At 41.4% G+C, this 17,500-nt stretch overlaps 1 protein-coding gene across 2 annotated transcripts in view; it reads right to left on the reverse strand.

Annotated features, from left to right (window-relative positions):
- Positions 1–17,500, reverse strand: part of mybpc2b (myosin binding protein Cb) — a 69,885-nt gene that overhangs the window by 37,003 nt on the left and 15,382 nt on the right. The window contains exons 2-3 of one of the 2 annotated variants that reach the window (XM_037536986.1): positions 5,735–5,761; positions 2,850–2,876 (exon numbers count right to left, since the gene is read on the reverse strand). In XM_037536986.1, coding sequence (XP_037392883.1) covers positions 2,850–2,876; positions 5,735–5,761 — 54 coding nt within the window. The remainder of the gene's footprint in view (positions 1–2,849; positions 2,877–5,734; positions 5,762–17,500) is intronic. The other variant, XM_037536987.1, reaches the window with a different exon arrangement.

Genomic DNA, 17,500 nt, shown 5'->3' on the forward strand with positions numbered 1-17,500 from the left:
AGCACCCCCCACGACCCTGACGGAGAAGCGGCTTAGAAAATGGATGGATGGATGGATTAAAATAACATGGGATTATTTCAACAGTTAGTTTTATAACAGAGGATTAAAATAACCTGGGATTATTTCTACAGTTAGTTTTATAACAGAGGAGTAACATAACCTGGGATTATTTCTACAGTTAGTTTTATAACAGAGGATTAACATAACCTGGGATTATTTCTACAGTTAGTTTTATAACAGAGGAGTAACATAACCTGGGATTATTTCTACAGTTAGCTTTATAACAGAGGATTAAAATAACATGGGATTATTTCTACAGTTAGTTTTATAACAGAGGATTAACATAACCTGGGATTATTTCAACAGTTAGTTTTATAACTGAGGATTAACATAACCTGGGATTATTTCAACAGTTAGTTTTATAACAGAGGATTAAAATAACATGGGATTATTTCAACAGTTAGTTTTATAACAGAGGATTAACATAACCTGGGATTATTTCAACAGTTTTATAACAGAGGATTAACATAACCTGGGATTATTTCTACAGTTAGTTTTATAACAGAGGATTAAAATAACATGGGATTATTTCAACAGTTAGTTTTATAACATAGGATTAACATAACCTGGGATTATTTCAACAGTTAGTTTTATAACACATGATTAATATAACCTGGGATTATTTCAACAGTTAGTTTTATAACAAAGGATTATTTCAACAGTTAGTTTTATAACACATGATTAATATAACCTGGGATTATTTCAACAGTTAGTTTTATATCACATGATTAATATAACATGGGATTATTTCAACAGTTAGTTTTATAACACATGATTAATATAACCTGGGATTATTTCAACAGTTAGTTTTATAACACATGATTAATATAACCTGGGATTATTTCAACAGTTAGTTTTATAACACATGATTAATATAACCTGGGATTATTTCTACAGTTAGTTTTATAACACATGATTAATATAACCTGGGATTATTTCAACAGTTAGTTTTATAACACATGATTAACATAACCTGGGATTATTTCAACAGTTAGTTTTATAACACATGATTAATATAACCTGGGATTATTTTGACAGTTAGTTTTATAACACATGATTAATATAACCTGGGATTATTTCAACAGTTAGTTTTATAACACTGGATTAACATAACCTGGGATTATTTCAACAGTTAGTTTTATAACAGAGGATTAATATAACCTGGGATTATTTCTGGGGTAAATTATAAAGCACAGGATTAATAACACCTGGGATTATTTTGACATTTACTTTTATTAAACTTGATTAACATAACCTGGGATTATTTCTTCATAATATTTACTAATATTTATTTTTTTATTTCTACAAGCTCGCCTTCTGTTCAATGAGTGCTGGGACAGGCTCCAGCTTCCCCCCGTGACCCAGAAGGATAAGTGGCTTAGAAAATGTGTGTGTGTGTGTGTGTGTGTGTGTGTGTGTGTGTGTGTGTGTGTGTGTGTGTGTGTGTGTGTGTGTGTGTGTGTTTCTAAAGCTTGTTTTATAGCAGGTAAAATCAGGAAAAATGACGGAGATGCTGGACTGGGGTGAGACTGGAATCACTGAAGATCACTGATGATCTGAAGAACATCCCAGCAGGACGTGATGTGATGGTTGACACACTCAGTGCAACACAAGCCACGTGAAAATGTCACACACACGCATTGAGGAGGTGTGGAGAAGCTGTCTGAGAGCGGAGTGAGACGCTGCTCTTACGTCTGACTGGTCAGAGCCCCGTCAGTAGCTCCTGATCAGCACTGTGATTGGCTCATCAGAGCTGGCTGTCACTCAAGAGTCATGAAAGTATATCAATATTGAGACTAGTACCAACACTTTTACCTCTGTAGCGATTTCTGAGTGATAATTTTCCATTCCCTTCATTTAAATTACAAATTGGAAGTGGGTGTGGCTTAAATCAGAAATGAGCCTAGGGTGTTGAAAGTGGGTGTGGCTTAAATCAGAAATGAGTCTGAGGTGCTGAAAGTGGGTGTGGCTTAAATCAGAAATGAGTCTGAGGTGCTGAAAGTGGGTGTGGCTTAAATCAGAAATTAGTCTGGGGTGTTGAAAGTGGGTGTGGCTTAAATCAGAAATTCAGGTACAGGTACGTCAGAAACAGGTAGAATCAGCGCTGGATTTCCACCAGAAGAGCAGCAGCTCATCTTCTCTCAGGCAGCTTGAACACATTCAGCCAATAAACCCAGAGAGGTACGACAACAAAGCATCTCTCTTGCTCAGTCTGGAAACAAGAGACTGGAAACAAACCCAGAACAGAAGCACATGTGCAGGAATAGTTCACAATGTAGTTGACACCCCAAATGTAGCCGATCCGCGACTTCCAGAGTCGGAAGTTTGCCGGGTTTGGGTTTAACACTGTTAACGCTGCTGTGTAATTACAGGGACAGTCCGCGATGCCAGCTGGCGTTACTGAAATAGCACTGAGCTCATTTCTGTCACTTATCTAGAATAATGTAAACAGGCTGCCGACCTGAAAGACTTAAAAGACGAGTAGTCCTTTAAACCTTACTTCCACCTTCAAGACGCATCATCTGAAGGGCTTTCAGCCTTTAAACTGGGAAATCTCACTGTACGTTCATACATGACCGCATATCAGAAATCATCTACATTTGGGGTGAGGAGGAAATGAGGAATATATACATAATGTATATATATTTATTATAAATATATATGTATATATATTTATACATTTCTATATGTAAATACACACACACGCATATTTAGTTTTCCAGTGAACTATTCCAACGTTTAACCATATTAAATCTCTCTCTCTCTCTCATGCAGCGTCTGTCTCTCACCCGACTCCTGTTCTGCTTCTGTTGGGGCTTGAAAAATGTAATTAATTTCATTCATTAATTATTGTTATTTAAGTGATTTCACAGTCATTTATAAAAGGAGAACATTGACATGAAAGAGCTCATTAAAATGAGTCCAGAACGCTTTCCAGTCACTCACAGTTAGAACTTCTAAAGCTCATGGAAGGGCAGAAAAATCTGATCAATTACTATTGAAAAGTCAGACAGGAAACACAGCGTTATTACAACATAAACATCAGCACAGCAGTTTTCACTTCAGGAAGCCTTCTAGCCTCCGTTTCTACAGTTCACACCCTGGACCTTTATTTAACGTGGGAGTTTAAGTGTTCGGAATATTTAAAATAATACTGCATTTCTTTTCTAATGCTCCTGTGGTTTAGGTGGAAATGTCAGTACAATGACAAAAGCACAACATGTAGACAAGGACAGTCCATAGCTGGAGAAAATAATAAATAAATATATGAATTAAACAACTGACCACCACCAACCCACGCCTACAAACACTAACCGACACCAACCCTCGCCAACAAACACCAACCGACAACAACTCACACTAACACCAACCTACACCAACTCACACTAACACCAACCGACATACACTGACACCAACTCACACTAACACCAACAGACATACACTGACACCAACTCACACTAACACCAACAGACATACACTGACACCAACTCACACTAACATACACCAACAGACATACACTGACACCAACTCACACTGACATACACCAACCGACATACACTGACACCAACTCACACTGACATACACCAACCGACATACACTGACACCAACTCACACTGACATACACCAACCGACATACACTGACACCAACTCACACTGACATACACCAACCGACATACACTGACACCAACTCACACTAACATACACCAACCGACACCAACTCACACTAACATACACCAACCGACATACACTGACACCAACTCACACTAACATACACCAACAGACATACACTGACACCAACTCACACTGACATACACCAACCGACATACACTGACACCAACTCACACTAACATACACCAACAGACATACACTGACACCAACTCACACTGACATACACCAACCGACATACACTGACACCAACTCACACTAACACCAACAGACATACACTGACACCAACTCACACTAACACCAACTGACATACACTGACACCAACTCACACTAACATACACCAACCGACATACACTGACACCAACTCACACTGACATACACCAACCGACATACACTGACACCAACTCACACTAACACCAACAGACATACACTGACACCAACTCACACTAACACCAACCGACATACACTGACACCAACTCACACTAACATACACCAACCGACATACACTGACACCAACTCACACTAACATACACCAACAGACATACACTGACACCAACTCACACTAACATACACCAACAGACATACACTGACACCAACTCACACTGACATACACCAACAGACATACACTGAAACCAACTCACATTAACACCAACAGACATACACTGACACCAACTCACATTAACACCAACAGACATACACTGACACCAACTCACACTAACATACACCAACAGACATACACTGACACCAACTCACACTAACATACACCAACCGACATACACTGACACCAACTCACACTAACATACACCAACAGACATACACTGACACCAACTCACACTGACATACACCAACCGACATACACTGACACCAACTCACACTAACACCAACAGACATACACTGACACCAACTCACACTAACACCAACTGACATACACTGACACCAACTCACACTAACATACACCAACCGACATACACTGACACCAACTCACACTGACATACACCAACCGACATACACTGACACCAACTCACACTAACACCAACAGACATACACTGACACCAACTCACACTAACACCAACCGACATACACTGACACCAACTCACACTAACATACACCAACCGACATACACTGACACCAACTCACACTAACATACACCAACAGACATACACTGACACCAACTCACACTAACATACACCAACAGACATACACTGGCACCAACTCACACTGACATACACCAACAGACATACACTGACACCAACTCACACTAACATACACCAACAGACATACACTGACACCAACTCACACTGACATACACCAACCGACGTAAACTAACATCAAGAAACACCAACAGACATAAACTGACCAACACAAACAACTGACACCAACAAACACCAACTGACATAAACTGAAACCAACTAACACCAACTGACACCAAAAAACACCATCTGACACAATTGTAACACCGATAAATGCAAACCAACACCAACAAGCACTACCAACTGACATCAAACAACTGATATTAACACACCCCAACTGACAACCAAGAAAATCAACAACTGACACCAACAACCAACCAAGAAAATCAAACAACCAAGAAAATCAACAACTGACACCAACAACCAACCAAGAAAATCAACAACTGACACCAACAACCAACCAAGAATATCAAACAACCAAGAAAATCAACAACTGACACCAACAATCAACCAAGAAAATCAACAACTGACACCAACAACCAACCAAGAAAATCAAACAACCAAGAAAATCAACAACTGACACCAACAATCAACCAAGAAAATCAACAACTGACACCAACAACCAACCAAGAAAATCAACAACTGACACCAACAACCAACCAAGAAAATCAAACAACCAAGAAAATCAACAACTGACACCAACAATCAACCAAGAAAATCAACAACTGACACCAACAACCAACCAAGAAAATCAACAACTGACACCAACAAACACCAATTACAGGTGATTAACTTAACTATTCATGCAGTATGCTCACCATCTGCCTCAGGGGGCGGGGCTTGCTCTGTAGATTGATAAAAACAAGAATTAATGAGGGTGTACAGGTATTTGATTAATAGTATTAATAACACTTTGTGTAAATATGCATATAAACATATTCATAACAGATCATGTACAGATATGTATTTAACCATTTTCATAAAAGATTATTTACAGAATGCAAAGGTTTGTTGATTTTCTGAGTGTAAATAAGTTAAACATCCTCTACAGAGACTCACTGCTGTACAGTTTAATACGCACTTACTGATTATTTATTAAATTTAACATATAAAAAAAATTAAAACAAAACATGGCCTTTGCAAAAGTTACAACACATGTTTTTCTCTTTCCCCCAATGTGTGAAATTCAGTAAATAAAAGTAATTGTGTGGTAAAGTGTGCAGAATTGCGCCGTCTGTAGAGGATGTGGAACTTATTTACAGTAAGAAAATCAACAGAAGATGGAATCTGTTAAATGTCTTCATACAGCTGCACGTTTAATGGAGTTACTGAAGGTCAATCGCCTGTTAGTATTGTGAATGCATGCACTTACCCTGAAAAGCAGAAAATAGGAAGGGTCAGTAAAGGTTAATGGGTCAAAAGGTTAAGCAGGGTGGTAAGGCTGCGCTGGGGTCAGGAGGTCAGCTGCTTCAGGCCTCTCAGCTACTGAAATGTGGGGGAAACTCAGTCCTCCTCATACTGTAACATACAGAATACCCCGTGCCCTGTGATGACCACTCAAAGCACCACTTTAAAAAATCTAAACAAAGCCATGGGTCAGAGAACGCCCATGTTTTTATTTCATTTTTAATTCATATTTTGCTTAAACTAGCCATTAAAAAACGCCAAAACAGCAGCAAAAAAAAATTGCAGGCACATTAGCAACCCTGATAGCACGAGGACGGTGGACCACTGCCGGCCCACTGATGGCGAAGCTGGCAGTCCACTGGAGTTTTGCTCAGCATTGTCCAGGCAGCCCACCGGTGTTTAAGCAGAGTATGAGACAAAATTCCACTTATCATCACTCATTTTCACTTACTGTCCAATTTACTGAACTCTCCATCCATTTTCCTTTAATTAAACTTTTATTAAATTAGATTAGTAAACAATTTTAATACAGAACAACATCCTCTAAATCATTTTATACCAGGCCTAGTCATGATTTTTCCTCTCTTGGTTGTTTGCAACATCTGTCTCTTTTATTTTCCAAAATAAAAGTCTGTGCACTTAAAATTTATTTGGGGAGACTGAAAAACTAGCTTGCGTGCAGGACAGTAATCCGGGTGGTCCGAGGGTGGACCACCAGGAGCAAACAGCCAGCGTACCAGGATATGCTTGCTCTCAAGAAAGTGATACTGTAGCTGCCACCTAACAACACCCTAGAAACCAATTACTTACTATAGCAACCGTCTAGCACCACTCTGGAAACTCGTTTTCCTAATGTAGCAACCACATACAGCAATGGCGTAGCAACCACCTGGGGTATTATAGTAACACCTTAGAGGCCAGTGGGAACACCAACAGTGAGCGAGATGGTTCCCCTCCTCACCCACAGGGGTCACTCTCGCCAGAATACTAGACATATTTACTCCCTGTTTCCTGTATTCTGCTATTTTGTGCATGTTTCATTCAGTTCTCTCGTCGTTTGCACAGCATGTCAGGACCTTCATGCACTGAAATGCTTGTGGTGAGGCTCAGATAGTCACTCTACAGACAATAAATAAGTAAAAGTAAAATAAACAAATTTAAATATATTAAATATAAACAAAATATAAAGAAGAATACATGTTAAAGTGACGTAAGTGACTCAGTGTTATTGCTCTTTAAAGGGGCTTAGTGTTAAGGTGTTACTGTCCACAGCAGAGCTGATGTGATAATAACACTGACAGAGTGACGGAGGTGAACTGGTTGCTGATGACGGACCCACGGCTTCACAGCTGGTTCAGAAGCCTGAGAGCCTGTGGGTAGAACCTGTTCATTAGCCGGGTTGTTCCAGCCTGGATGCTGCGGAATCTCCGGCCTGATGGCAGGATGGTGAACAGGCCGAGTGCTGAGTGACTCTGTCTGACCGGATCTCTCTGATCTTCCTGAGGCAGAGGGACGGGTAGACGTCCTGTAAGGCTGGTAGCTTGTTGCCTATGATGGCTTCTGCTGTCCTCACCGCTCCTCTAAGGGCCTTGCGGTCAGGAAGCCTGTGAGGAAGCTCTCTGTGGAGCACCTGGAGAAGTTGGTGAGGATCTGAGGAGGCAGACCAAACTTCCTGAGCCTGCGCAGGAAGAAGAGATGCTGACTGGCAGATCTCACAATGGTGTTTGGATTGTTTGCCTTGACCACCTGCCTGCTTACCTGATTTCGACCTTTCCTGTGTCAGATTTTGAGTTTGGATTGATAAACCTTCGGTTGACTCCTGATCTCTGCAGTGTGGACCATTGTGCTACACCTAATACCACAGAAATCGTTTGGCAATATCCTAACAACAGCTTGGGACCTGTTGAGCTGCCTGGTCTGCATTTTCATCAGGAAAGGCACTTTTCTAGTTGCAGTACATGATCTGTAATGTAATAACATTTGGGTTTTCCCAACAGACCTGAATTATTGAATAAAACTAATTTCCTGCCACACATCCCTCCAGCAGGGACTCCCAGAATTCCATGGATGACCACGTGACTCACACAATCTATCCGAGATCAGCCTTGCCTGACTTCTGATTATCCCCTTTATTATTATTCAGATTAGACCTTGGCCTGTTGACTTTGGAACTCCCTCAAACTAGGAAAGCCTCTTCAGTTTTTACAGTCCATACAGGTCTGACTCGCTCTGTCCCATTACATTTCCACTCTGGTGTCTACAGTGATTCAGTCTACACTGTAACCGTTATTATTTAATGAAATAACATCAATTCTGAATATGACACGATTCCAAACTTCCAACACTGGTGTACGCCTCCCCGCCGTCATGAAAAGACAGTCTCATTTGTGCTTGACAGTCTTGCAGCCGTGAGAAAGGAGACGTTTCCTTTTCTTTGCGTGTCTTGTGTCTCGGGTCCTCCCTCCATGGAAGTGGAGACGGTGAGGACAGAACAGATATATCTGCAAGTGAGATCGTTGATCACACTGTTGTCAACAGAATGACATCAGTTGCCGAGTGCTTGCACAACTATATCCACAGTCTGGGGGCTTAACCAGAGACCCCCACCCCCCCAGAGGGAGACAGAAATCCTCAGCCTAAAAGGCATAACAGGGTGTGAGGACAGAGACCAGAGACTCTGAATGAGTGAACGGGAGTAAAATAGATCACAATATAACACTTTGCCTGTCCTGTCATTCATCTTCATTTTTAACAAGCTGCAATGCATCTAATACCAAAAAACAAATGTTTTATGAGACGGGTAACAGCGATACGGAGATGCGACAGGCTTCGTTTATGGCGCTGTGCCATGTTCGTACATAACCAATATTGTAGAAAAGCATTGCCAGCTGACGGGTACATACGTGTATAATCTTCTTTTAAATAGTACAACTGTGAATACTATGCCATGTGATGTTTCAATAGTTTGCCCATCACAGATACTTCAGTGACAATCTAAACAACTCAGAAATCTCAGAGATGTAAATTGTACGCTTGTCAAAGATGTACTCAGGTCAAATCAGCTTTACTGAGAGCAGTTTCAACGTTTAATTTCAGAGAAATGAGGTTAAGCAGGACAAAGTAGTGCACCTTTAATTAACGGACAAACCAGCAAACATCCACACTGTACTCTTTTCCCATTAATGTACTTTGGGGTTGTCCCGATTGTTGTCGAGATGGAGGGGTGTGGTTGTCCCGATTGTTGTTGAGATGGAGGGGTAGGGTTGTCCCGATTGTTGTTGAGATGGAGGGGTATTGTGTCCCGATTGTTGTTGAGATGGAGGGGTAGGGTTGTCCTGATTGTTGTTGAGATGGAGGGGTGGGGTTGTCCCGATTGTTGTTGAGATGGAGGGGTAGGGTTGTCCTAATTGTTGTTGAGATGGAGGGGTAGGGTGTCCCGATTGTTGTTGAGATGGAGGGGTGGGGTTGTCCTGATTGTTGTCGAGATGGAGGGGTGGGGTTGTCCCGGTTGTTGTTGAGATGGAGGGGTAGGGTGTCCCGATTGTTGTTGTGATGGAGGGGTATTGTGTCCCGATTGTTGTTGAGATGGAGGGGTGGGGTGAAGTGTTCAAACGGAGATTTTTCAGAGGCACTATAAGCGGAGTGTTATGAGAAAAGAGCATTGCGAATCATCGGCAAGATGACCGCACAAGCGGCCAAAGACACACATAACTGTATTTTCTCTGGTACAAAGCCGTTGTATTGTAAGAGAACCATTGAAATGTTTTATGGTCATTTCCTTCATAACACGCATAAAAATCGCCAGAAATGCGCTGATGTCTCAGTTGCTGCCTGGCGAAATTTCCCGTTTCACCTTAAATGGTGCAGCAGTTATGTTCTGGTACCCGAGGTTGCTGCACCATTTAAGGTGGAACGGTAAATTTGATCATGAAGCCGGCGATTAAAAAGTTAAGTTCAGCTTCATATCACTGAAGAATTCTTGGTGGCGATAATATATACTTTTTGCTGTAGTCTGGAGACAAAGCAGGAAAACACGTCCTGATTATTTTTCCAGGCTGTTTTAAATACGATTCACCTGTCCTGTCATGTAACACACAAGTGGGATCACCACAGCTGGAGGCGGCGTATTGGAAATGGCCAGTAAACCTCGTCTCGTCTGTTTACGTAAAAGTCGCTGACGACACCTGATGACATATCCAGTTCTTGATGGGTCGTCTCATTTTATAGGGGGGAGATTTCAACCACTACCCCTTCTAACTCAGTTTCAAGCGGGAGAGTTACACTGGAAAACAAGGGGGTAGGGGTAAAAATAAGAAATGGGATTGGGCCTCAGTTTAGCTACAGCAGCAGTTTAGCTACACCTCTTTGCAGTGTGAGCATGTGCAGGACTAAACAGCTGTGGCCTCTAACCGTCAGCACTTCAGGGTTCTGTGCGTGAGCCTTGTCACTATCAAACCTCGTGGAAATAACTGACCATGGTTAGACTTCTGACCACTGCTTCCGTCTTTATGACTGGAGAAGATTTTTTTTTTCATTATATTGTACCAACCATTACAACCACTGCATTTTCAGGTTGGATTTCCTGTGTTGATATTAGACAGTTATGTTTTTGTACATCTCTAAAAGCTTTTTAAAAGCTGTTGCCTTTTCTTTCGTGTGGCTGTATGACCTCCTATACCTCAACAATGCCAGCTAGCAGCACCCTAACAATCACCCGGAACACCATTGCAACCATCTACCTACACCAAAGCAACCATCTAAGTTAGCATAGCAACCCCACAGAACACCACAGCCCTGACAAGCAGCTGGGGTATTATAGAAACGACCTAGCATCACCCTAGCAACCACAGCGGATACCATAGCAACCACCTGGTGTACCATAGCAACCGGTCAGCAACAATCTAGAAACCACCTGGGAAGTATTTAAACTGCACAATCACTTTGCTTGTTTAGTTACAGTATTATTTTCCATTTTATTACTTTTTGGTGCCCCAATCAACTATAAAGCTCCTGTTCAGCCCCTTTAATGTACAACCCCAATTCCAGTGAAGTTGGGACGTTGTGTAAAACATAAATAAAAACAGAAGACGATGATTTGCAAATCCTTTTCAGCCTGTATTCAACTGAATCCACTACAAAGACGAGATATTTAATGTTCAAACAGATAAACTTTATTGTTTTTTGCAAATATTCACTCATTTTGAATTTGATGCCTGCAACACGTTCCAGAGAAGTTGGGACAGGGGCGTGTTTCCCACTGTGTTACATCACCTTTCCTTTAACACTCAATAAGCGTTTGGGAACTGAGGACACTGATTGTTGAAGCTTTGTAGGTGGAATTCTTTCCCATTCCTGCTTGATGTCCAGCTTCAGCTGCTCAGCAGTCCGGGGGTCTCCGCTGTCGTATTTTGAGCTTCATAATGTGCCACACATTTTCAATGGGAGACGGTCTGGACTGCAGGCAGGTCAGTCTAGTACCCGCACTCTTTTACTACGAAGCCAAGCTGTTGTAACACGTGCAGAATGTGGCTCGGCATCGTCTCGCTGAAATAAGCAGGACGTCCCTGAAAAAGACGCTGCTTGGATGGCAGCAGATGTTGTTCCAAAACCTGTATGGACCTTTCAGCATTAATGGGGCCTTCACAGATGTGCAGGTTACCCCTGCCATGGGCACTAACACCCCCCCCCCCCCACACACCATCAGAGATGCTGGCTTTTGAACTTTGAGCTGAAAACAATCCGGACAGTCCTTTTCCTCTTTGGCCCGGAGGACACGACTTCCATGATTTCCAGAAACAGTGTGAAATGTGGACGCGTCAGACCACAGGACACTTTTCCACTCTGCGTCAGTCCATCTCAGATGAGCTCGGCCCAGAGAAGGCGGCGGCGTTTCTGGGTGGTGTTGATATGTGGCTTCGCTTTGCATGGCAGAGTTTTAACCTGCACTTGTAGATGGAGCGACGAACTGAGTTCACTGACAGTGGTTTTCCGAAGTGTTCCTGAGCCCATGTGGGAATATCCGTTACAGAATGATGTGGGTTTTTAATGCAGTGCCGCCTGAGGGGTCGAAGGTCACGGGCATTCAGTGCTGGTTTTCTGTCTTGCTGCTTACCTGCAGAGATTTCTCCAGATTCTCTGAATCTTTTGATGATATTATGGACTGTAGATGATGAATCCCTAAATTCCTGCAGTTGCACGTTGAAAAACGTTGATCTTAAACTGTTGGACTATTTGCTCACGCAGTTGTTCACTAAGTGGTGAACCTCGCCCGTCCTCGCTTGTGAACGACTGAGCCTTTCAGGGAGGCTCCCTTTATACCCAATCATGACCCTCACCTGTTTCCAGTTAACCTGTTCACCTGTGGAATGTTCCAAACAGGTGTTTTTTGAGCATTCCTCAACTTTTATTGCCCCTGTCCCAACTTCTCTGGAAGGTGTTGCAGGCATCAAATTAAAAATGAGTGAATATTTGCAAAAAACAATAAAGTTTATCTGTTTGAACTTTAAATATCTCGTCTTTGTAGTGGATTCAGCTGAATATGGGTTGAAAAGGATTTGCAGATCATCGTATTCTGATTTTATTTATGTTTTACACAACGTCCCAACTTCACTGGACTTGGGGTTGTACATCCCAAAGTTACGCCCATGTATCTGGGACAATCCCTTTCATCCCACAGTAGCTGGCAGTGTAGGCTGTGATGGTTAATATAGAAAACCAGCAATGCTAAACCAGTTGGAGCTGGAGAAGTCTTGGTTTAGTGTATCAGACGTTTATCCAGTGAAAACCTCGTTAGGCTGAATGGGATTTTTACCAGAGCCCAACTTCAACAGTCGCTACAAAAGAGCACAACTGTGGGCGGAGCCTGGAGAAGTGAATTAATGATTCTCACAAAAAGGAGCTCTGAGGAATCCGACGGTGACATCATTTCTCTGGGTATTCCGGTTGAAAGGCTGGAGGGTATAAATATAGTCACATTCTGTCAGATTCAGCGGCAAAACGATCCTCATGCACCCTAATCCCTCAACCCGACACCACATCGGACACAGGGAGAGAGAGAAACCTGACCCCCCCAGCAGGCCGACTGACCTTAACGCTGGAATCTTTTCCTCCTCCAGCCTTGGAGTTCATCATGTTCCTCACAGCGTAAAAACCGCTGTCAAATTATCGTAAATTATATAAAGCTTTATGAGCTTTTTATGGTGGGGGATGAAGTGACGGCGCATTATTGTGCCATTATTTATGTCCGACTTCAGTTTCTTCTGTTTTTATTGTGTTGTTGTGCTGGTTTCTTCATATTTTTGTCTGCATGTCATGTTCATGTTGACTTGACGTTGAAATCGCATTAGAGAGCTGCTCATCATTTCCTGGCCAGCCTGTTTACATTTTAAGAGCTTAACCTCTGAAATTGTGTCTAAATGTCAGCTTATTTATTAAATCCAGTAAAGTACTACTCCGCAAACAATGGCATCCTGGCAAATCAAATCATCTTAAATGTACTCAGTATATCTAATATTTCTCATTTTAAGAGTTTTGTAAGCTTATTATAAAATTATTGAATGTGTTTCTGAATATTTTCACTTGTTTAATGTTCTTAGCATATTGTCAGATCATTTTACTTGTATGAAATGTGCCTGAAGAAAAAGGATCTGCCAACATGATGGACACTGCTCACAGAGCAGTGAGATGCTGGGATGTTTAGCTGTTCTGGGGTAATCTTACTTTGTCTGGCAGGGTGCTAGTTGTATTTCCCGGTAGTGTTAGGCTAATTAAGCTAAAGCATGCAGTCAGGACCGGTCATGACCGGCCTCCCGCGGATCAGAGTGACCGCACAGTCTGAGTGTCCAGTAACGTCTCTGATATCACACCAGGAATGATCTGATAAAGCGCTGACAAACGGCAAGAACCTCATAAAACATCAAACAAAATATTTCTATATATAAACAATATATAAAAGACTTCAGTCTCTCAGGAACGAACACATTACTCAGAAACGGGAATTTGAGGACGTCCAGCTTTTCAGAAGTATTTTTACTATAAATGATCTTGTTTTATCTACATTTGTCTCTGTAAAGCAGCTGTAAGATAAATAAACAGAAAACTTTAGCAGAGAGTGGATTTATCACAAACTAAACTTTTACAGGAAGTTATGGTTTATTGTATAATGGAAATTGCTGAGGGGAACTCTCAAAGCCTTCTCAAACTTCAGAGAAGGCCAAAGGAGTTCTGGGAAATAAAATAATTATTAATAATTATTTTATTTCCCAGAACTAATATATATATATATATATATATATATATATATATATATATATATATATATATATATATATATATTTAACTCTAGGTTTTGCAGTAATACTCTTATTTCATAGTTAAGTTTTGGTTGGACTCAAAAAGAATAAATTCTTATAAAGAACTGTCCAATCAGGATTGTTCTCTCTGTGATGTTTAGGTAGACACAGCCAATATGCTCTCTCATTGGTTAGGACTTCAGGAGCTGAACAGAAGGCCTTACTCATTAGATTCAGTACCAGCATAATTAGATTTTCTTTGCTTTACAATGGATAAAAGGAAAAAAGTCATTCCGGTCTTTCTGAAAGTCCTAGATATGTCACTGACTGTGAGTATGAGTCGCAGTCTAAGCAGTGTTCTGGGTAGTTGTTAGGAATTGAAAGCAGCAGCTCTATGTCAGAACTCTCTGCTGAGTCACTGTAAAACTGATGCAAACATGCGTAGACAGGTAAACAGGAAAAGTGTGAATTTAAATAGACGCTAAAAACAACACTAAACACTAATCGTAGCAATAAACACTAAATGTAGAAAAATGGAATAATAAAAAATTATATAAATATAAGAAGGTCCTGAAACGAACACTAAAGTGACGTAAGGCACAGATTATATTTGCACTATTTATGCCCACAGACCTTAAACAGTCGTGCAGTTAGAATAAACACTGGAACAAGCTGTGATTTAAACAGCTGTGAACGTTTGCTGGTTAGACACTTCAGCAGGCCAATAAAACACCTTCTATTTTCTTTGCTTTTGTATTAATCTGGTGAAATGAACCATCTTAAAGATTTAAACAAGGGGAGGTGAAGTGTTATCACCGCTCTGACTGGCGTCTGTCTGTAATCTGTCTGTTTTTACCTGCTCTGCTGAAGGTACGAGTGCCCAGATCTGACTTGTAGAGTCACAATGTGGTCACGTTTGCTCGCACATCCACCTCGGTTGCCATAGTGATGGTGTATACATGCGTACACTGACCAGGTCGGGGCTAAAATGAGCCAGCTTAATGAAAGCCATCAGCTAACAGCGGTCATGCTATATTTCACAACGTTGTTTGGCTTTATTTATTAACTACTGCACAGGGGTGTCGGCTGGGTACGTCAAGACTAAACTGACCATCATAAACCTGCTCTAATCCTGACCCTAACCTCAACCTCAACCCAAAACCTAAACTCAAACCTAGCCTTAAACCTGGTCTGAATCCTAACCCCAACCCCACCACTGTTTACAATACTGTTACAATACTCTACTGAGTAATAATTAATAATTTGAACATCTGTAGTTAATTTATATGGGATCAATAGAGTGAGACCTCCGAATACATCCAGACCTCCAAAAACCCTGCGAACGTCTGATATCTGTGAACATCTGATATCTGCTAATGTCTGATATCTGTGAGCATCTGATATCTGCTAATGTCTGATATCTGTGAACGTCTGATATCTGCTAATATCTGATATCTGCTAATGTCTCATATCTGTGAACGTCTGATATCTGCTAATGTCTCATATCTGTGAGCGTCTGATATCTGCTAATATCTGATATCTGCTAATGTCTCATATCTGTGAACGTCTGATATCTGCTAATATCTGATATCTGCTAATGTCTCATATCTGTGAACGTCTGATATCTGCTAATGTCTCATATCTGTGAGCGTCTGATATCCGTGAACGTCTGATATCTGCAAGTGTCTGAAATCTGCGAGCATCTGATATCTGTGAGCGTCTGATATCTGCTAACGTCTGATATCTGTGAGCATCTGATATCTGCGAGTGTCTGATATCTGCGAGCGTCTGATAACTGTGAGCGTCTAATATCTGCTAGCATCTGATATCTGCGAGCGTCTGATATCTGCGAGCGTCTGATATCTGCTAATGTCTGATATCTGCAAGTGTCTGATATCTGCTAATGTCTGATATCTGAGCGTGTCTGATATCTGCTAATATCTGATATCTGCGAGCGTCTGATATCTGCGAGCGTCTGATATCTGCTAATGTCTGATATCTGCAAGTGTCTGATATCTGCTAATATCTGATATCTGCGAGCGTATGATATTTGCTAATGTCTGATATCTGCAAGCGTCTGATATCTGAGTGTCTGATATCTGCGAGCGTCTGATATCTGCTAATGTCTGATATCTGTGAGCATCTGATATCTGCAAGTGTCTGAAATCTGCGAGCATCTGATATCTGTGAGCGTCTGATATCTGCTAACGTCTGATATCTGAGCGTCTGATATCTGCGAGCGTCTGATATCTGCTAACGTCTGATATCTGTGAGCGTCTGATATCTGCTAGCATCTGATATCTGTGAGCGTCTGATATCTGCGAGCGTCTGATATCTGCTAATGTCTGATATCTGCTAACGTCTGATATCTGAGAGTGCCTGATATCTGCGAGCGTTTGATATCTGCTAATGTCTGATATCTGCAAGCGTCTGATATCGGCTAATGTCTGATATCTGCGAGCGTCTGATATCTGCTAATGTCTGATATCTGCGAGCGTCTGATATCTGCGAGCGTCTGATATCTGCTAATGTCTGATATCTGCAAGTGTCTGATATCTGCTAATGTCTGATATCTGAGCGTGTCTGATATCTGCTAATATCTGATATCTGCGAGCGTATGATATCTGCTAATGTCTGATATCTGCAAGCGTCTGATATCTGAGTGTCTGATATCTGCGAGCGTCTGATATCTGCTAATGTCTGATATCTGTGAGCATCTGATATCTGCAAGTGTCTGAAATCTGCGAGCATCTGATATCTGTGAGCGTCTGATATCTGCTAACGTCTGATATCTGAGCGTCTGATATCTGCGAGCGTCTGATATCTGCTAACGTCTGATATCTGTGAGCGTCTGATATCTGCTAGCATCTGATATCTGTGAGCGTC

This window comes from Pygocentrus nattereri, chromosome 3, assembly GCF_015220715.1.
Source record: "Pygocentrus nattereri isolate fPygNat1 chromosome 3, fPygNat1.pri, whole genome shotgun sequence".
NCBI classification, from domain to species: domain Eukaryota; kingdom Metazoa; phylum Chordata; class Actinopteri; order Characiformes; family Serrasalmidae; genus Pygocentrus; species Pygocentrus nattereri.